Here is a 22841-nt window from a genome sequence, read left to right as displayed (position 1 = left end):
CAGGAACCACAACAAACATCTGGATCTTCAGAGCTCAGCAGCTTGACAGCAGAGGATTTTTCTGATCAGGTAACATTGATCCATTTCTTCGTTATTGTTTTTCTTCCATCTCTAATTAGTTAGTTGAAAAATGTAGATACGTATAGTTGATTTATTGATGTAAATTCATGCACATCTTCATAAGTGATCTCTACACAATGCTGGGAAACCGCTTAGATACCAGTAAAGCATAGAAACTGGACCCATTAGATCCAGTTGGTCCAGAGTCAGAGACTACATGTGTATCACTGTTGTAGCAAAAGGCAAAGGTAGATGTTTGAATTAAAGATCACAGATTGGATTTTTATCCGACATTTATTTGACAGGAACAAACATGACAATGTTACATTACAAAAAGATGGCTGCCGTTGAGATGCAGCCAGATTAACATCAGCCAGGACTAATTACAGTTAAATATTCCTGCTTGTTCTGTTTGGATCTTCCTTGTGAATGAATTTGGAGAAAGAAAAAGGTGTTTCTGCGGGTCATAATTCCTGTGTAGAAGAAAAAACAAATTAATGAAAACTGCAGACAGGATTTACATAGATGTGAGAAACAGCAGTTGTGGTCACTCAGATTAACAGTGGATCCATTATCAGTCAGTGAACGCGGCCTATGATATAAAATGCCCTCTAGAGGGAAGTGTAGAACCAGGAGTGGAGGTTCTACACCTTCAACCACACAGCAGGCTTCTACATTTCTTTATTTCTTAGATTAAAATAACATGCATGTGCTTTATAAGAAGCTGCTGCACCATGTAAATAAAGGACAAACTCAATAAAACTGTTGTCACTTCTGTCAGTAGGAGTGTGACGTGGATTCAGATGCTCTGGAGGTCCGGGTCATGCGGAGAATAAATGATCATACAGATGCAGACCTACAAACCCACGTGTGTGTGTTCTCAGTTGTTTTCGGTGAAATCTCGGCAGATGCCTCGGACCAGCAGCGGGACAAACTCTGCCAGGCCGCTGAACTCTCTGGTGAAGAAGGTGTGGCTGTCCCGCGGCTCTGAGGACATTGATCTGAGGTCACTGAGGGGCGCCCAGGCCACACCAACCGAGAAGATGGTGATGCCTGGTGACGGTGCACAGGAAAAAGCAGGTTATTCAGGCTCCATCAGTTTTATAAAGAGATTTTTAAAAAAAGTAGATCCTTCTTCTCAAAGCAACTTGTGAGCCAGAGCAGTGAAGTCTCATCATAACAGAGAAACACTCTGAGCATGTGCAGCAGATCGTACAGCAAATTGCACCTTGTTTCTGCGCAGCAGTCGCCGGACCCCTAACATCGTCGTATGATTGCCCGTCTGTTACCACGATGAGAAAGTTGTGACTTCGCCTTGTGTCTCTGCAGGGGAAAAAGTCCAGGCTGAAGAGTCTCTCCGAACTTCATGCTCACATTCAGTACGCATATAAAACAGAATCAACATGAACATCACAGAGAAATAAACAGAAAATCAATCATTAATTAATAAAGAAAACAATTCAGTGTGACTGAAATGAAGGGTTGAACAGAAAAATAAGGTTAATGTTTCTGATGTCTGAAAGTACAGAGGCCCAGACCAGGTGAACGTCTCGTCTTGGTCTTGATGATAGATGGTGGAGGAAAGGCACAGGGAGACGACAAGATAAGATATACTCCCCTTTGCCAAAGGGAGCATTATATATATATATATATATATATATATTTTAACATTTAAGCAAGCAGAATGATTTTCTGGATGTTGTGTTCTGCTGGGCAAATTTACTTTGCCAAGGGAAGCATTATAGATATAATGATCCCCTGGATATTCTGGATTCTTATATTATAGCAGGATAATGCCCTCCCAGGTGTCCATTATCAGAATGAATTATCATCATGGAAAATGTCTCTGAGCCGTCCATTAATTTCTGCACCTCATCTTCAACCTGAGTCTGAAGCTGGAGAAGATACCGGTGCTATGGAAGACCTCATGTATAGTACCGGTACCAAAGAGGCCCGTCCCATCTGGCCTCAATGACTTCAGACCGGTTGCACTGACATCTCACGTGATGAAGGTGTTTGAGAGACTCGTCCTGGCCCAGCTGAGACCCCTCGTGTCATCTGCCCTGGACCCTTTACAGTTTGCATATCAGGCTCAACTTAGTGTGGATGATGCTGTCATCTATCTTCTGCAGCGTGCTCACTCACACCTGGATAGTGTTAAAGGCTCGGTGAGAATCATGTTTTTTGATTTCTCGAGTGCCTTTAACACTATTCAGCCTGTTTTGTTGAGTGACAAGCTGCTCGGGATGGGTGTCAGCTCCTCCACTGTCTCCTGGATTGCTGACTACCTGTCTGGCAGGCCTCAGTATGTGCGGCTGGGGAACACCGCAGGGCACTGTCCTGTCTCCTTTCCTGTTCACTCTGTACACCTCTGATTTCCAGTACAGCTCCGGGTCCTGCCACCTGCAGAAGTTCTCTGATGACTCTGCGGTGGTGGGGTGTATCGGGGATGGACAGGAGATGGAGTACAGGACACTGGTTGCAGACTTTGTGAAGTGGTCCCAGGCTAACCATCTGCTCCTGAATGTGGACAAGACAAAGGAGCTGGTCATCGACTTCAGGAGAAAGAGGACACCAGTGGAGCCCATCACCATCCAGGGCTCAGAGGTGGAGATAGTGGACTGCTACAAATATCTCGGAGTCCATGTGAACAGCAGACTAGACTGGAGGGACAACTGTAATGCTGTTTACAAGAAGGGCATGAGCAGACTGTACTTCCTGAGGAAGCTCAGGTCTTTCAATGTGTGCAGTAAACTGCTGGAGATCTTTTACCAGTCTGTGGTCTCCAGTGCCCTGTACTTCGCTGTGGCCTGCTGGGGCAGCAGTACATCCAAAAGGGACATCTCTCGGATTGACAAACTGATCCGCAAAGCTGGACAGGTGGTTGGCTGTCAACTGGAGACATTTGTGACAGTGAGGGACAGGGGGACTCTGGACAAACTGCTCTCTATTATGGACAATCCTGCTCATCCACTCCACCGGACTGTAGAGGGGCAAAGGAGCTCCTTCTCCAATAGACTTTTACAGCTGCGCTGTCACAGTGAGCGCTACAAGAACACATTCTTACCATTCTCTATACAGATGTACAATAACTCCCCACTTTGTGACAGATAACTAAAATTCATTTCAAAGCCCCTGTGTAAACTGGCACTGCATTTAGTCACATGTTGTATATATTGTAAATTTCTAAATTTCCATATTCTATATTGCCAATTTTACTTTAGATAGTTTTATTTATCTTTTATCTTTGTAAAAGTGTACATATTCCAGATTGCCTTATGGATAGTACCTATTCTATTTTATTATTATTATTTACTTTTTTTTTTCTTACCTACTATTGCTGTTCTATTTCTTCCTCTATTGCTGTTCTGAGCTACTGTGACAACAGAATTTCCCTTGTGGATGAATAAAGTCTGTCTAAGTCTAAGTCAAAGTCTAAGTCTGATAACGGACACCTCGTCAGGCATGATCACTCACATCCCTAAGTTAATAACAATACCAGTTTTTATGGAGTTATTACTCAGAGGTCTTAACTCAGGTATAAACCAGGTGAGAAAACAAGTGGTAGAGTCCAGAGAGCTGTTGAGCTTGTTGTAATAGTAGAAACTGTATTTACAGATGTAAAAATCAGAGCCAGAGTTACCTGAACAGACTCTGGGTGGCAAAGCTGATGGCTGATCCAGTCGATGTTCCTCCGCTCATGTAGGAGATCTTCTGCAGAGCGTTGATGACCTCCTCTTTGCTGTGGTGGTCAAACAGCCCAAACTCCAGCCTCTGGTCATAGGTGAACTGCACCGCACCTGCTCCACAAACACACCAAGTCATCCATCATCCATCTAATCATCCATCCATCCATACATCCATCAGGAAGAAAGTGCATGTTGTAAATCTGACCAATGCGAGTTCCCACATCTGAGACATCAAAGCTCCGAGTGATTCCTGCCAGGAAGTCCAGGACCAGCTGGAAGTTTCCCTGTCCGACGCTGGACGAGCCGTCGATGAGGAAGCCAATGTTCACAGAGTTGTAACAGTTTTTACCTGAAAATACAGATAAGACAGAGCTGATAGTAAAATATCATTCTTTATTTTTTTCATTTAATTGTAAAATCAATTTATTTAATGGTGTTTGGGATTATATTTTGTTCCAGGATTATTGCCCTTTAGAAGCTTGGAGAGACAGCAGGTGGAGTCTTACTGCAGAGCAGATCATCTAGCGAGCAGAGTCTGCTGTTCAGAACTCGGACATGTTTGGTGGTGCTGAACCAGCTGGGGATGGAGTAACTGAAGAAACTGTTATCTTTACACACCGCCTGCAGGAAACAGGAAGAAGATCTGTCATCAGTGCAGACTGGTCGGTCTAGACTAACACAACATTGAAAAGTCAACTTAATAATGACCAGCACATCTAAGGCAGCAGGTGTTGACCAGTGCTGTACAAGTGCTGAAATAAATAATAGAAACAAGACAGCGAAAGATGACAAAATGTCAGTAAACACCATAAAAGAAGTAAAAATACAAGTATAAAAGAAATATCAACTTAAATGTGGAGGCTCAGTCTAATTTAAAAGGAGAGAATAAAAATGAGTTTTGGACCATTCAGGACCTTTAATCTATCAGTGCAAAGGAGCGTTTGGCTTCAGAGGAATGTTTACCTGCATTTCGTAACAATACTCAGATACCACATGTTCTAACAACAGAAGATTAGGCACAAAAAGACAAAATGAACTGGACCCTGAACAAACCTCTGGGGACTGCGCTTGTGGGAGCAAAGAGGGGAAAAACACAACAGAGAAATATTAATGATTTGTTGGTGGAGATGCCAGGCCATTTACTTTTTTTTTCTTTTAGTGTTTCTCTGGTCACAGTAAACAATTATAATAATGTATCGCTAATGGTAAAGACACTACTCTTATTGTGGAGCAAGCGGAAGTCACTAGCCAAGCCGGTGTGAGACTTCTGAGTGTTTTCTAAAATACTAGGGCCACAAGTGCTGTACTGTAGTTGCCAGGCTGAGCTTTAGGGCATGAAAGTGTCTTCATTTTTAATCTTATGCATTGAAAGCTTAATCCAAATCTAACCTAAAATCTACAATAGTTTGTCATAGGGGACATACCTATGGCTATGTTTTTGTGTAAATGGTCAGTTATTGATAAAAATGTTTTAAGAAAGAAAAAATAAAGCTGAAGAAAGAAGTTACCGCACTGCTGATCATTTCAAGGCTGCAATAGTGGCTTCCTTTATTTCAACAATTTTTTATAAGAAATTGAAATGTTGTGATCAACAGCAGCACTAATATGTAAAAGAACGAAGGTGCTGATTCTTTAATAAAAGATCATTAAAAACCTTTAGAAGAGCTAATTCAGTGCTGCTGCATCACATTACAGTAGAAACAGCTGCAAATCCTGTTGAGTACAACACATGGACCGTATATGAAAGATGGATGGAGCCTCTGGCGGTAAAAAGTGAAGCCTATGCAGAAGTGCATAAAATTGCAGTTCCCCCCTTCATCCACTAGGGGCTTCAAAACAGAACAAATCCCCATAGACTCCCATGTTAACAAAACCAACTTCACAGCAGCAATAAACATGTTTACAGCAGCAATAAACATGTTTACAGCAGAAATAAACATGTTTACAGCAGAAATAAACACGCTTACAGCAGAAATAAACACGTTTACAGCCTGCTACAAAAGACATTTTAGGTTTATTAGGTCAGGTTTACCTTCATGACAACTGTGGGGGGAGTGAATTTTTTTCTAACTCGTCCGTTTAGAAGTAATTTCATCTCAAAATTCAGCATATTTAGGGGCGTGACCTTTTGATTGACAGGTACCGGATATCCCGCTTCAAGGAGAAAGAATGTAGAACAACTTTTAACTGGTTAACAGCGTGACTTAACGTTAGCATGCTTACCTTCATTAGCTGGTTAGCTCCTGTTATCTCTGGGTTAACTCGGTTAGCTTTCAGCTACAGGCAGGTCGGAGATTGCTAGATGTCAATCATCCACAATAAGCTCACAGCTCCACCTCTTTGCCCATTTTTTAATTAATTCGGGAGAGACAACACACGTGACGTTCCCAAGAAGATGATGGTAGGAATGGCCCACTGAGCTTCAATTCATCTCTTTAGAAACTATAGACTGTATATATAATGATGGATGGAGCCTCCGTGACGTCACCCGAAGGTTTCTGAAGAGCTGAATTGTAGCTCGTTGGGCGATTCCCACTGTCGCCATCTTGGCAGGGTAATGTGTGTCATCTCGCCTGGAAAATACAAATATGGGCAAAGAGGTGGAGCTGAGAGGGGGGGCTGTGAGCGTCATGGTGAATGATTGACATCGAGCGAACGCCGAGCTTTCTGTAGCCAAGAGCTAACCGAGCTAACCCGGAGATAACAGGAGATAACAGGAGCTAACCAGCTAACGAAGGTAAGCGGGCTAAAGTTAAGTCACGTTGTTAACCGGCTAAAAACCACGGTTGTTCTGCGTTCTTTTTACATTAAGCGAGAGATCACGTGCCTGTCAATCAAAAGGACATGCCCCTAAATATGCCGAATTTTGAGATTAAATTACTTTTAAACGGGCGAGTTAGAAAAAAATTCACTCCCCCCACAGTTGTCATGAAGGTAAACCTGACCTATTAAACCTAAAATGGATTTTTGAACCAGGTTATAAACATGTTTATTTCTGCTGTGAAGTTTGTCTTTTTAACATGGGAGTCTATGGAGAGTCGCTCTGTTTTGTCATCCCTAGTGGATGAAGGGAGAACTGCACTTTTATGCACTTCTGCATAGGCTTTACTTTTAACCGCTGGAAGCTCCGCCCATCTTTCATATATGTCAGAAACTTACAAGTGACGTCACAGAGGCTCTCCCCATCTTTTTACAGTCTATGGTACAACAGCTTGTTTTCTGCCCCCTGGTGGATATATAACACACGGAATGATTGGAATTAATTTAGAGCGTAATGAACGTTTACACGATACAGGAAAAAAAAAAAAAAGGAGATGTCTTGCAAAACATAATCCCAACCTGCTATCCAGTAAGTACACAAATATAAGAGCACAGACGCAACACATACAGTGAACCATTATAAATTTCAGCTTTCAGTGAGGGTAAATCTGGATTAAAAGTCATTAGAAAGGCTTGATAAGATGCATTTACTGGCACTAAAAGCGTTCACTACGACTCTGAAGCTACTGAAACCACGTAAACATACACTTCTATGCCAATGAGCCTTTTTGTTGCACCCTCGGAGTTTTATAGTGATACGACCACACAGACAGGTGCGCGTACACAGGTGAGCGGACTTCCACCAGCACTGCGAACAGAGAGTGTGTTGGAAAAAATAATCTACCACCTGAAAATGAGGCACAAATATATGTTTTTAAACTTCACCAGTAGATGACATACTCGCTCTTTATCGAGGAGCAACCGGAGTTTTTTTCATTGACAACGCCGTTCACATCTCAAGAAAGTGCACAGCTGGACAGGCTGAATCTAACATTGTTGTAATCATTTTTAAGTTGTAGGCTATTATAGCTGAAGATGAATGGACTGCTCTCGAAGTTTAGTTCACATCAATACGTTCTGAACTTGAAGAATTAATGTGGAGATTGAATAAATCTGTTTCATCAGGAGAATTAAAACTTTTTTCTGTCTAGTCATTTTTGGAAAATAATTCTGCGATGAAGTGTGGAACTGCAATGTGACTTCCTAGCAAGCGATAAATGTTGTAGTCATCGGCACGTAAGTCATATTAACACGGTGATGCTGTAACAACCAGGTTACATGCTGTAGAGTTCATGGATAAATGATTCAGCAGTACTGATTTTACTGTTGATATTAACACTCAGGTTATTAAACATATGGAACTATTACTTTACACGGCATACCGTGTCTCAACTCTCCCCCATGGCTGGTCCTCTTGAGGCTGTGAACCAGGGGAAACGCTGTGGTGTTATGTACCATGGCAGCAAGCAACACTGTCAAACAGAACTAAATGAAAAAGTTAGCTTTAAGCTAGTTTAAGCAGAAGCTACAGTTGATTTGCTTGTGGAGTAGAAAGCTAGAAAGATGACAACATCAGAGTTCCTTTTAAAATAATGTCTCTTCTGGAGTTCCTTCCGCCTGGGGAAGGATAGCTTCTGTTTTGGATGCTACAGCCACGCTGCTTTTTTTACTTGCTTGGTGATGTTAAAAAATGCTGCTACTGCTGCATCTTTTGTGAATAACAGTTGACCAAATTTTTTCACTTGTCGGGTGTAGCAACCTCCCAAGGCCGAATTAACCCCCGAATCAGATAAGGACTCAGGACTTTCTACTTCAAAAGGAAGTCCATCCACACATCTCCAAAACAGAGCTCAATGAAAGCACTAAAAATCAGATCTATCTTTATTTGGGTAAACAGACCTCCACTTTAAACCAGGAACCCTGCTGGTCTTATCTTGTTCCTGGTAGGAAATGTCTACACAGACAGACTGTGGCACCCTTTTGAAGTTGGACCCTGGTAAGAGCCTGTTGTCCATCACACCAGGAGGTCACTTTGTATCCACAGCACACAAAGACCAAATTCCAGAGCAGAAGCTCTGAGTTCTAAACTGTATAAAATACTGGATGTATCCTCAGCACACCTGGATAAATGGACTCTTCTTCCTTTCTAAATTAATCCAAGACTATAAACGTTTTTCAGATGTGAAATCCACAGAAGTTAACAAGTTAGTTAATTTCTGTGATTCCTTGGGTGGAGCAATGGCACCATCTAGCAGACACCCTCGAACAAGTTGAGATATGCATTTCAGGCTGATTAAATACACCGTGATTAACATTATATGCTGTTGTTATTAACGACTCTGACTCAAAGTAAGAACTTGTGTGGAAATGATTTCTTGACCCACCAGGTCTGTGGAAAGTGAAAATCATGAAGTTTATTTGAAATGTCTTCTACTTGTTAACAAACCTTTTCCCCTTTTGACAGCAGCAAAACTGTTTTCAGGTTCATGTTTAATAGGATCATTCATACTTCTTCTCATCTATAAATGGATTTTATAGACAAGTTTTGAGGTTGGAAAAATGTTAAGCTTAATTCCCCAAGAACTTAGTATTTTGACCAAACCTTCAGACCCCATGTCCTGACCCCTGCGCTCTGATTGGATAATCTAAAGTCCGCCCCGGAGCGCCAGCAAATTTAACTGCGGGTCTTTCCGGAACTCGCTCTCATATCTTACCTTTTGTCTTTTTTTCTGCTCTTGTTTTTCGTCCCTCTTGTTTTTTCTTGTTCTTTTTTTTGTTTGTTTGTTTTCTCTTCGTTTTCGTTTGATGTTTGCTTTAGTCGTCCATCTGGCGTCATGTTCGTTTTTATTAAGTAAGCTCGCTCGCTCGACTGCTTAACACCTGAAAACTCATCCAATTCTGGCTGAACAATTTTTTGCTTCTGACACACCATCGAAGCTGCTCTCCCGGCCCACAAAGACTGTGACCAGTAACGTACGGATGACCCGAACGTTACTGCTCCAGCTGATCCCAGGACTTTGCCAGCACCCGTGACCCGTGGACTCTAATCGGAGTTGGGTCCAGCTTCAGACGTTGAACCAGGCGGTTCCAGGCGAGCTCCTGACTTCTGTGGAGGTCCCTTTTGGACAAGTATCAGGACGACCACTGAATCCTTGCCCACTGGACCCAAGGTTCGGGTTCTCGACCACCAAGCTGGTGTCTTAGCAGAAGCTGCCCTTTTTAAATCCATTCCCCTGGTATCCGCCTGATAGTCTACCCTGACATATTTAGTTAACTTCATTAGACTTGCCATCTTTCCAACCATCCTAGTTGTGTAAGTTATGTAAGCTGCTTACATAACTTTATCTTTAATAATTTTATTTTACATTTTTGTTGTTGGCTCGGCTCGAGCTTCCATACTCTCTCTCTCTCCCTCTCTCTCATCTTGGCTAATTCAGTATTTGATGCTTGCTGATGCTATTTCTGGTTTACATTATTAATTTCATTTGTGCCTGATGATTTTAACCGGTGTGGTTTTTAATAAAGTGTGTTATATTGTAAGAAGTCGCGGTAGCGTGATCGATCTTTAAGGAAGTGATTTGTTCCCTCTGACGAGAACTTACAGTAAGCGTATTTTGAGACTGATGGTTATCTGTTATTAGACAAATATCATTGTCATATTACGGTATTCCCTGCCTGACCGTATAACAAATTTAGGGCTGGGTGGTGCCCCGAGATCGTCCGCTTGTCTAAGGAGACAGCGAATTAATAATTAAAACACCCACTGTCGCTGCGACATTGGATCCCAGGCTAACGTTAATGATAATATGCTACACGGGGTAGAAAGCCTCTCTGGCGGAGTTTCTCCTCTATCAGTGCCTCAATCACTGAGTGCTGGCTTGCAGGGAAAACACGTTCTTATAGCTATTGGTGCCATTTGGCCCATACTGGCGGCTGTAGTTTCAAGATGGCAGACTGTCATGGCACCGCCGACTGGCTCACCTGTCGTAAACAAATCTAAAATTCTTTGTTTATGAGAATGTGTTGGGTTATTAGTGGAGGTCATAATACACAAATGATAACACACATAAATGCAAACATCAACTGTGGCCAGGAAACAACAGGAAATATTACACAATGTCCCTTTAAATGATGGAAAAACATAATCTTCAGTGGTTGATCTTTCTGTATTTAGAGGGATATAAACACAATTAGAACCTTTTTAATGAAGTCTTTGTCTTGCACTGTGCTGAACTCCTCGGCTGAAGGTTTGGCCACAGACACCATGAAGACGTTGATGCCAGACTCTCTGGCCAACATTGCGCCTTGCTCCACGTCATCAGATGGCCAGCCATCAATCACAACTATCATCACCCGAGGGTGACCTCGCCTCACTCCATTGGCTTGGGTGAAGAAGGTCTCTGCTGTGTGCATGATGGCTTTACCTGCACAGGAAAACAAACAGTTTTATGTTGACTTTCATTTTGTTCTATTGTATATCTATCACTGACTTTATGGTCTTTCCTTGTTTTTTTTTTTTGTTTTTTTTAAACTTTGGTAAAAGGGCTTTAATGAGAAGTGAGACTGAGTAAATAGTGACACATAAGATTGCCAAACCTAGCACTAGTCCTTGGAGTTCTCCATGCCTCATGGAAACTAAACCTGATGGCTTACCTCGGGTTATAAAAGACTTTCAGAAAGTCAGTGCTGTGACGACCGTTGACTCTTATCCACTTTCATGCCAAGAGGATTGTGTGGATACTGTTGGCCAAACTAAGTACATGAGTAAGTTAGATCTGCTGAAAGGGTACTGGCAAGTACCACTAACTGACCGTGCTTCGGAAATATCAGTGTTTGTTACTCCTGATCAGTTCTTGCATGGCTTTTGGCACGTGTAATGGCTTTTGGCATGTGTAACACACCTGCCACTTTTCAACGGCTTGTCCATTTTGTTTTATCTGGAGTATCAAACTGCTATGCATATCTAGACAACCCTATTGTCTTCTCCTCCACATGGGAAGAGCGTTTGAGGGTTCTTGAGCAAGTGTTCATGCAGCTTTCAGAGGTGTCACTTACACTCAACTTAGCCAAGTGTAAATTTGGAAAGGCCATGGTCACCTACTTGAGTAGACAGGTAGGCCAAGGACAGGTGCACCCAGTTGATGCTAAAATTGCTGCCATTTCTGCTTTCCCTGTTCCTACAACTAGGAAAGCTTTGTGCCGTTTCCCATGGATGACAGGTCAGAACTTCTGTCGGAACTTTTCTGCTGTTGTGTTCTCCTTAACTATCCTACTTAATCCAAAAGTGGATTTTGTATGGACCTTCGAGTGTAAACATGCTTTTGAGAGTATCAAGTCATTGTTGGTTCATGTTCCTGACCTCTCTGCTCCAGATCTGACATGGTCATTTAAGCTGGAGGTTGATGCAAGAGTTGTGGGAGCTGGTGCTGCCTTGCTGTAGGAAGGTAATGATGGAGCTTGTCATGCCATGTGTTATTTTTCCTGTAATTTTTCTTTGTAATTTCCTGCATGATACCATCTAAACTACTCCACTATTGAAAAGGAGACTCTGGCTCTGCTCTTGGCACTGCAGCACTTTGATATGTATCTTGGGTCTAGCCCTGCTCCCATTGTTGTGTTTACAGACCATAACTCCCTTGTATTCCTAGCTCAAATGTACAACCACAATCAGCAGCTTATGGGCTTTGATTGACATTAAACACAAAAGTGATGCAGCCAGCTTCTTCGCTGACGCTTGTCCAAACTGTAGATGATGTACTATGAGTACTTATGTCTGTTTAACTGTGGTTTGCTATGTCATACACATTTTAGTTTATGTCTTAACCCCTTAACAGTCACCCCCCAAAATGCCAAAAATGCCTGAAAAAAAAAAAGACAGCCAAATTAAATTAGATGCTGTTCTTGAACCATTTGGAATACACTCAAAAGCATGGTCTCTTTATAAAGATAACACTATAAAGTTTTACTCTGACCATTTAAATTTATTGTAACTGTAACCAGCATAAAGTTATTGAAGTTGGAACACAAGGAAATTTCAGGTTTTTTTCCTTCGTCTGAATTTCTCTTTTATTTTTTCAACATGCTGCACATGGAGAGATGGAGATATGGACTGGAAAATCAGATGGAGCTGTAGCATGAAGCCTTTCCTATGACCAGGAAAAATTTGGTGACAATAGCAGCCAAAATGATTATTCTCTGTGCTTTATGGTAAGTATGTTCATGCACTCCCCAAAGTGGCCATTTGGAGTCTCCAAATGGCCACTTTGGATACTCCAACTTCAATAAGCTATAACTCCAGAACACTTCAACATACAGTCATCAATGAGACTCTAATGAAAGGTTGCATCAAAAGGAATCCTTTTGTATATTCATATTTACTTTCAGCATCATTGAAAGTCAACAGGTGATGCATAAACACACTAAAAGCTTATTTTTTCTATTGTCTATTATAATAAAAGAGTCAGAATAAGTTTTGCGGTCATCATTTTTATATATGTAAACAATATAATGCCATGTTATGTAATGTAAACAAAATGGAATCATAAAGACGCCATAACACATTACAATTTACATATTTACATTAGTTTTGAACTATTGTCTGATAAAGAGTGTTTGTAAAAGTAAAGTAAAAAAGCTGGAATAGCAGAATATGTAGCTGTTATGATGAGCAGGGGTCCAGGTGGTCTGAAGGGCAGGAATGTAGGATGAGGTGGTGTCATATCTGCCTCATCAACACCATGTCAGCTTTCCAAACCTGGAGTTGATGACTCTCCCGTGCTACTGCTGCTTCTTCCCCTTACTGTTGTCCCTCTAGCTCTTCCTCTTCCTCTTCCTCTTCCTCTGGAAGGAGCTGGTCCTTCTTCATCTGAAGAGCTGCTGGGTTTCCACTCAGAATCAGATGACAGACTAATAAAGATAAACAAGAAGCTTTTATCTCACATTAGTACTGCAACTGTAATAAGTGTATGTTCTAACAGACACACATTGCTGCACGCATGCGCACACAGAGTATGAAAGCGGTCCACACACACGCAGATAAATCAGCAGCAGCTTATTTTCTTTCTATGATTTTGTATTTATGAACAAATGTTTACAACTGGAGAAAGTATAGGTGTTGAACCGCTGCGTCTCTTCGATAACTGCTCTTTTTCGTTTCACGCACACTTGGACTGAATGAAACCCACATGAACCGGGGGTCTTCCATTTTAGAGCCGAGACCCCAAGTTTTCTAACAAACCAGGCCTCACGTCTTTAGCAGACCCAACAGAACCACTGGAAATACGCCAACAGTGAGAACGTAAACAAAGAAATAATGCAGGCGCCCCCACCCCTCCTCCCCCATCCCGACGCACAAAGTAAACAAGCCCCCACCCCCCTCCTCCAGTCCCATAAACAACAGAGTTACTTATCTAAACATCTTATAGAGACACCGTAGCTGCATATAGAAGTTCTTACTTTTCATGCTCTTCTCCTTCAGGAACCACATCTTCTTCTGCAGTCAGAGACGTCTTCCTCTGTAAAAATCACTGTCCCTCTGTGTAAACAACTCCCCCACCTCCTCGCGGGTGTATTTCTGTTTTTTGGCGTGTTTGCAGTTGTTCATACAGAGAAAAAGTGGACAAAAATGGCTTCCTCTGCTTTTGCGCACGGACGCACACAAATACGCACGTTGTTGCAAATGTTTACGCACGGACCCCCTGAAGCCATTTTACATCCCACACACACAAGCTGCACATCGCCGTGATGGAAAAATTTATTGGCTTTACAGCAGTGGTGTCAGAACTGGCATCAGAGCTGATAGGCAAGGTCTGGAAGCGGAAAAGTATGTGATTGTCAGGCCACTTGGGTTGACACTCAGGTATTATTGGCTAATGAAGGACCATGGATCAATCCAGTTGGTCAAAAATGGGGTCAATCAGAAGGGGAGAGCCTACCGGTCCGTCATGCATAGTTTTATAGGAAACGTCTAAGATATTGTACGAGCGTGATACAAAAAAAAAAAAAAAAAAAGTTAAATGGCTCGTGGGCAGGCCTACCGGTTAAGGGGTTAAAGGAGGGAGGTGTTCCGGGCCCAGGCCTCAGCCTCTTATGTTATTAAGACAATCCAGGACTGACTCCCCCAGATTTGTACAAACTGTGCTATCTCACCTCCGCGACTGACTGGCTCCACAGGACACACTCGGCTGTGCCATCACCTACCTGTGATTGGTCCACTCCTCGACTGGCCAGCTGGAGCTCCAGTATTTAAGCAAGGGCCCAGTTGTTTTGGTTTATAAGCGAGATGGTAGCCTGCACTTTTGCATTGATTATTGTAGGTTAAATGAAGTATCACGAAAAGATGCCTAACCTCTTCCTCTCATCGATGATGCTCTCGACTGCCTCAGTAAAGCATGTTGGTTCTCGACATTTGACTTAGCAAGTGGTTACTGGCAAGTCGACAAACTTGCTTTTATAACACGATAAGGTCTTTACGAGTTCAATGTGTTGAGCTTTGAGAGCCTTGGTGCTTTCAGAGGTTGATGGATCTAGTGTTGACAGAGGTGCAGTGAGCAACCCGATTGGTCTATCTGGATGACATTATTATCATCATGATGAGGTGGAACGGGAGATTCTCATCATGATGAGGTGGAACGGGAGATTCTCATCATGATGAGGTGGAACGGGAGATTCTCATGGTGATGTGGTGGAATGGGAGGTTCTCATGGTGATGTGATGGAATGAGAGATTCTCATGGTGATGTCGTGGAACGAGAGGTTGTCATCACGACGTGCAGGAACTGTGAGATAGTTCATGTCAACATGGAGTAGAATCTCTGGGGAAGGTTTCCAACAACTTGTTGAATCTATCACACTGACAATTTGGGAATTTCTGGAGGGAAAATGGAGTCTGACTATTCAATTCAGTTTAATTCAGCTTTATTTGTATAACGCTAATTCACAACAATGTCCTCTCAGGACACTTTACAGATTTATAGGCTATTGATATGAACCAATTAATAATCAATAGCCTATATTAAGAAAACTCACAGACTGCAGCGAATCTTGACTTTGATCCAATCTCCCATCTTGAGCATGCACTAGATAACAGTGTTAACCTGATAAAAGTAGACAGTGAGTGGAAGTCCAAACCAGCAGACCTCTAGGTGATGACTGTAAAATTATTTACCTGTGTTGGTCTCTCCTCCCAAGTAGCTAAGTTCTCTGATGGCAAACAGCATCTGTTTAGGGTGAGTGAAGTTGGCCAACAGGAACTCTGTCCGGGGTGTGTCGCTGCAAACACACACATAGGAACTTCTTTCAGTTTAGTTTGTTTTCAGTTCTTCACTCAGAGAGAAACCAGCATTCCTTCAGTACAGGGCAGCGATGGGAAGAAAACCACCTGCAGTACTAAACTCATGGAAAAACAAAACTAAGCAGTGAGGGATGCCGTCAAGCTGAAGAAGGAGTACTAGCGGGCCTTCTTGGCCTGTGGGACTCTGGAGGCAGCTGATGGGTACCGCCAGGCTAAGCGGCATGCGACTTCGGCTGTCGCCAAGGCAAAAACTCGGGTGTGGGAGGAGTTTGGCGAGGCCATGGAGAAAGACTTCCGGACAGCTTCGAGGCAATTCTGGTCCACCATCCAGCAATTCAGGAGGGGGAAGCAGTGCTCCGTCAATACTGTGTACAGTGGAGATGGGGAGCTGCTGACCTCAACTCGGGACGTTTTGCGTTGGTGGAGGGAATACTTCAAAGACCTCCTCAATCCTACCAACACATCTTCCAATGAGGAAGCAGACCTGGGGGACTCAGGGGTGGACTCTCCTATCTCTGGGGCTGAAGTTGCTGAGGTGGTCAAAAAACTCCTTGGTGGCAAGGCCCCGGGAGTGGATGAGACACGCCCGGAGTTTCTTAGGGCTCTGGATGCTGTCCTGGCTGACACGCCTCTGCAGCATCACGTGGACATCGGGGGCAGTGCCGCTGGATTGGCAGACTGGGGTGGTGCTCCCCCTTTTCAAGAAGGGGGACCGGAGGGTGTGTTCCAATTACAGGGGGATCACACTCCTCAGCCTCCCTGGTAAGGTCTATTCAGGGGTCCTGGAGAGGAGGGTCCGCCAGATAGTCAAATCTTGGATTGAGGAGGAGCAGTGTGGTTTTCGTCCTGGTCGTGGAACAGTGGACCAGCTCTATACCCTCTTTGGGGTCATGGAGAGGGCATGGGAGTTTGCCCAACCAGTCTACATGTGCTTTGTGGACCTGGAGAAGGCGTTCGACCGTGTCCCCCGGGGGCTCCTGTGGGGGCTACTCCGGGAGTGTGGGGTACCGGACCGCCTTGTGCGAGCTGTCCGGTCCCTGTACGACAGGTGTCAGAGCTTGGTTCGCATTGCCGGCAGTAAGTCGGATTCGTTTCCGGTGAGGGTTGGACTCCACCAAGGCTGCCCTTTATCACAGATTCTGTTAATAACTTATATGGACAGAATTTCTAAGCGCATCCGAGGTGTTGAGGGGATCCAGCTTGGTGGCCTCAGGATTAAGTCTCTGCTTTTTTGTGGAGGATGTGGTCCTGTTGGCTTCATCTGGCCGTGATCTCCAGCTCTCACTTGAGTGATTCGCAGCCGAGTGTGAAGCAGCTGGGATGACAATCAGCACCGCCAAATCTGAAACCATGGTCCTCAGTTGGAATAGGGAGGATTGCCCTCTCCGGGTCGGGAGTCAGGTCCTGCCTCAAGTGGAGTTTAAACATCTCGGGGTCTTGTTTACAAGTGAGGGAAGGATGGAGTGTGAGATTGACAGACGGAATGGTGCGGCGTCTGCAGTAATGCGGACTCTGCGCCTGTCTGTCGTGGTGAAGGAGGAGCTGAGCCAGAAGGCAATGCTCTTGATTTACCAGTTGATCTACGTTCCTACCCTCACCTATGGTCTTGAGCTGTGGGTCGTGACCGAAAGAACGAGATCTCGTATACAGGCGGCTGAAATGAGTTTCCTCCGCAGGGTGGCCTGGCTCTCCCTTAGAGATAGGGTGAGGAGCTCGGTCATCCGGGAGGAGATCAGAGTAGAGCCGCTGCTCCTCCGCATTGAGAGGAACCAGTTGAGGTGGCTCGGGCATCTGGTCAGGATGCCTCCTGGACGCCTCCCTGGTGAGGTGTTCCAGGCACGTCCCTCTGGGAGGAGACCCCGGGGAAAACCCAGGACACGCTGGAGGGATTATATTTCTGAGAACGCCTCAGGATCCCCCCCGCAGAGTTGGCAAATGTGGCTGGGGAGAGGAAAGTCTGGGCTTTCCTGCTCAGGCTGCTGCCCCCGCAAGAAAGACCTTTTAACAACGTAATAAATAGGTATCTCATGTCTACTATCTATCTATCTGTCTAATATCTCATTCTAGATTGCACCGTCTGTTGGCAGCAGATTGTAATAACTCTGACTTGCTATCTTGATTTTTTTTTTTTTAAGTACAAAGTCTTCTTGCATAGACATTGCCTCAAATTAGTTTTTTTTTTCATGAGGATTTCATGCCAGTTTGGAGGGTGTGTTGCAAGGAGGATTTTTTTTAAACATATTTTCGCTCTTTCAAGGCTTGTTATGATGAGTCTCCATGGCAACGAAAGACTTGTTCACAATCGGGATCAACTAATTAACCTCTCCCAAATCAGGATTATCAGCGAAACAACACATCAAATCCCGATGGAGTTGAAAAGAAAGAGATGAGGATGCAGAGCGGGATTCAGAGAGCGGAAAAAGCGATGAAGATTTAAACCATTTCTCCTGACTGTCGTCGTGGGTAATTTGAGATCGCTAGCTAACAAAATGGACAAACTCGAGATGGTAACAAGGTCTCAGAAAGAATACAGATAGTGCGGTATTATGTGCTTCACTGAGACATGACTGAATGAACACATCCCTGACTGTAATGTGTCTGTACCGGGTTTTAAAATGGTCTGTGCAGACCGCAGTAGACAACACAGCGGAAAGCTAAACGGTGGTGGAATTGCAGTGCTGGTTAACCAGCGTTGGTGTCATCCTGGACATGTTACTGTCAAGGAGAAGATATGCGCAAGGGACATGGAACTGTTGGCTGTGAGCTTCCGTCCATATTATTTACCCAGAGAGTTTACCTATGTTATTCTGGTAGCGGTTTATATAATACCTAGTACCATATTATTTTATATCCAACCATCACTTCATGTTCTGTATCTGCAGGTGGGGGAAACACCTGATGAGCCTAATAATGGGAAATCATGTCATTTTATATTTTAATTGCAATTATTGTGGAGTAAGAATATAAAGTATGCATTTTCCTTTTTTTTTTATTTTTTATTTTATTTTTTGCAAATGCTGTGAATGTACAACATTCTGTGTAAAAGTTTATAATTTGATTTTGAACAAATATCTCAAATTTCACACCATTTGGGTCAGAGTTGGTGTGGAGGTAAAGACATTTTACTGCTGAGTCGTGTTTTTAGGAATCCCAAAAGTTGACTAGAATTGGCGTACGCCGGCTTTTATGGGTGCGACAGGTTTATGAATATAAACCGCCAAACTTTGCCGTGCTACTCCTCCTGTGCCATTCAGGTCACTTCAGTCTTTCAGATCTTAAACTGTGCAGCTCCTTCAGGACATGTGTGCTACAATTTTTCTTTTTAATTTTAAATCTTTGTAGTTTCTGAGATATTTAGCATTTTGTAAAATTAAATTCAGCCTTGTGATTGGATGAAAGTCCTTCCAACCAAATGTGGATTGGACCTTGCAAAAATTCAGCTCAGCGATTGGTCAACAGGGTTTCAGAGCTCTGCACCGGTTTGCAGAGTCCAGTTCATCAAGTTCCCGTCCCCAGTGTCTTTCCTGCAAAATGTTTGAAACGCTACTCCTCCTACACCTTTTGCCTCACTTCAACCATTCAAGTATCAAACCGTTCAGCCCATTCAGGAGATATGTGCGATGACTTTTGGTCTTTGTAACATTTAAACTTTCCAAGTTATTCAAGTTTTTGTCAATGTATTGAAATCCGTTCCTGTGATTGGACGAAACGGAAAGTTGCAAAAATTCAGCTCTTGCTTGGTCAGTTTTTGCATAATGAGCTGAAAACGGCTTCAACAGGGTTTCGGAGCTCTGCACCAGTTTGCAGTGTCTGGTTCATCAAGTTCCCGTCCCCATTGTCTTTCCTGCAAAATGTTTGGCACGCTACTTCTCCTACACCTTTTGCCTGACTTCAACCATTCAAATATCAAACCGTTCAGCTCATTCAGGAGATATGTGCGATGACTTTTGGTCTTTCTAACATGTAAACTTTCAAAGTTATTCACATTTTTGCCAAATGTTAAAATCCTCTCCAGTGATTGGAATTCAAACGGAATTCAGCTCAGCGATTTGTCCATTTTGTGCACCGGTACACAGGTACACATACAAGACACGGGTTCAAATGCAGCATTTAACATTTTGCTCCATTGTAGTTTGTTGGCTGTTGCTTGTGTGATGGCGTGCAGTTCTGCAGGCTGCTCAATGTGAACTATTGGTCTCAGCTGCACACTTCACAGGAGCAAAGGAATTTATTTGCAAATGTCACAGTTAAATATGAAGGATTTGTTCCAACAATGCTCCCTGCAACATTTCAAGACTTTGATAAATCTTAAACACATTAAACAAAGTTTTTTACATTGAACAATAAAGTCTGTCACATCTTTAATGGAGTTTAGTTCAACCTTGCACATGTTTTTGCAATCCCACTGATTACACCCTAGTGGAAGTGGAAAACAGAGGAATTCCCGTCCCAATTGAAAAAAATTTGGATGCTTTTTCCAAGATGCAACAAAGCATACTGGTGGTGTAGTGAGTAGGTCAGTGTGCTTCTATACAGGTGATCATGGGTTCTAATCCTGATGTGGGGCAATTACAAAAAATGTGACTTGTGATTTTTTTTTTCAATTTCTTATACTTATGCAATTTCATTTCAATCATTCAGCATAGTTCCATAAATGGGCATTCACATTTGCTATTATTTCAATAATAGCTGGTTCTAGTTTGTAAAAAGTCCTAAATAGATCAGTTGTAATATGCAAACTTTACACTGAAAGGTCACTGTTCAAACCTCCCCCTAGCTGAGGCTCAAACTGTCCTACCCACTCCACCACTGTGCAGCCCAACTTAAATAATACTAATAAAAATAAACAAAAATGTAATTTATCCACTTCCTGCAAAGCCAGGCTGAGTTGGTTATAGGAAGAAATGCAGAATGTTCTGCAGTACAGAGGTGGAACTCTGAGTGTGTCTCACCTGGCCTGAATCAGTCCTACATGAGGTCCAAATGGTCCAACTCTCAACGCAGCCACCAGTTTGGCTACAAAGTTCTTCTGAAGGTTGAACCTGCGCTGCCCAATGTTGCTGCTGCTGTCGATCACCACGGCAACGTCAATCTGACAGTCTGCCAACACATAAACACATCCTTTAAAAAAAGTAATTATAATATTATATTAGTTTAATGTGACATTTCAGTATTCTGGATTATATAAGTTGAACTTCCTCATGATAAAAAAAAAATATTTTATTTATTACAATGAAACACATAGGAGGGCATGTTTTACTGTGATATTCTTTATTTTACAGTGAGTGAAGAAGAAATTATAGAAGCATCTCAGTTTTTCTCCTCATGGAAACCGAAGTTCATGTACACAAGCATAAATAATCATGAGGACAAAACAACAAGATTTTTTTAAGTTCAAGGTATTTTAACATTTGGATCAGGGAAAATGACAAGTTGATGGTTTACAGCAGTGGTGGAGCTAGACTTTATACATAAGGGTCAGCATTTGTTACAGGGGTTGTATGGAAGTACAAGATCTTTTATTGAGATTTCCAGTGACACCAAAATTACAAGAACTCCAAAGCATTTGCACAAGCCTACTGAGAAGTGGGCAAATGCAGGAACCATGGGTACAGTAAAGAGGGGGATAAAGAGAAATTAATCCAAATAAACAAACAAAATAAAAACAAAAAAACCACCTGAAATCCCATTTCCCTACTGTGTCAGTATCGATTTGAAGGTGTGAACCAATAAATGAACATAAAGTTTGTAAGATATTACTGAATATTAGAAACAGAGCTATTAGCGGGTTTGGCTGTAGTCTAACTTTTAATAACAGAGATCGAGTAGAAAAAACCTCTAACCAGAACTTGTTAAATCTGAGGCAAGACTAGAACATATGGAGTGTGACTTCAGAAGTTGTGTACTTATCACATAAAGGACTGATGTTTGGGTAAATGTGTGAAAGTAGGGATTTGGTGAGGTGTACCTGGTGGACCACCCTGAACTATATTAAACAACGGTGAGGATGGAGAGAAGAGGAATTTATATGTTTAATAATTAAATTCCTGGTTTTGTGTGACAGGGACATGTCTAGGTCCTCCTCCCATGCAGCTTTGATCTGAGTCACAGGAAGGTTTGTCAGGAGGTTGTACAGGACAAATATGGGCTTTTTCTGGAACGGGTTTAAGCAGAGAACTGTTTCATTGTTGGGTCTGGAAGAGTGACAAGGCCAAGCTTAAAGCAATGCAAATGGTGCCTTGAAGATATCTAGACAAATCAGATTTAAGATGCCCAAAGGCATTACTGAACTGGTCAAATGAGGCCAATTTTTTCTCTATAAACAGATGTTTAAAACTAGTGATGCCCTCCTTGTGCCATTCCAAAAAAAAACAAAAAAACAAAAAAACAGTGAGAGAGGGCTTGAAAAGGTGATTGGAAGCCACTGGGCTTAAAAGGGAGAAATCACGTAGACAGAAGCGCGACCTGAACTGTGCCCATATTCTTAGAGAAGGTTTAAGCACTGGGTTGCTGATAGATGTGATGGGAAGAGAAGGTGAGAAGCCAAGTACTGAAAGAATGGAAGCTGGTCTGTCCAGTTGTAGTTCCATCTCTTCCCAGTCAAGGCGTTCAGAATAGTTGGCATAAAAAGACCAGGACGCCAAGCAGCATAAAAGTTAGGGCCAGTAAAAAACAGAAATTTAGTAGGGGAAAACCACTGGCTGGCCCTAGTTATTTGCTGGTGGGTTTTGCTAAGATGTCGGCACCCTGCCAAATGAAAGACAACAGAATTAAGACAAGTTTATTGAAAGAAAATGGGTATAAATGTAGGCAAGACCTGAAAAAAATTTTTGGCCGTTCATCTTAATTGTTAGAAAACAAGAATTAATGCATCCTACAAAAGATAAAGATAGAGGTGACCTCTGCACCAGTGTTTGCATTGCTTTAATAAAGGAATGTAATTTTCTTTTAAATCTTTGTCTTTGTGTTTTCTTGTGACTA

General features: G+C 42.6%; 1 protein-coding gene across 1 annotated transcript in view; it reads right to left on the bottom strand.

The window, feature by feature from the left end:
* Positions 1 to 940: 940 nt before the first annotated feature.
* coch (coagulation factor C homolog, cochlin (Limulus polyphemus)) overlaps positions 941 to 22841 on the bottom strand; it is a gene marked incomplete at both ends in the record, with an annotated part of 38420 nt that continues 16519 nt past the window's right edge. The window contains 8 exons of the mRNA XM_079261665.1: positions 941 to 1113; positions 1289 to 1383; positions 3704 to 3860; positions 3955 to 4098; positions 4256 to 4370; positions 10767 to 10993; positions 15735 to 15838; positions 20813 to 20960. Of these exons, the coding sequence (XP_079117791.1) occupies positions 941 to 1113; positions 1289 to 1383; positions 3704 to 3860; positions 3955 to 4098; positions 4256 to 4370; positions 10767 to 10993; positions 15735 to 15838; positions 20813 to 20960 (1163 nt within the window). The remainder of the gene's footprint in view (positions 1114 to 1288; positions 1384 to 3703; positions 3861 to 3954; positions 4099 to 4255; positions 4371 to 10766; positions 10994 to 15734; positions 15839 to 20812; positions 20961 to 22841) is intronic.

This window comes from Telmatherina bonti (genome assembly GCF_933228915.1).
Source record: "Telmatherina bonti genome assembly, chromosome: 22".
Lineage (NCBI taxonomy): Eukaryota > Metazoa > Chordata > Actinopteri > Atheriniformes > Telmatherinidae > Telmatherina > Telmatherina bonti.
Note: the sequence above shows the minus strand (reverse complement) of the source record. Positions and strands in the feature narration are given on the sequence as shown.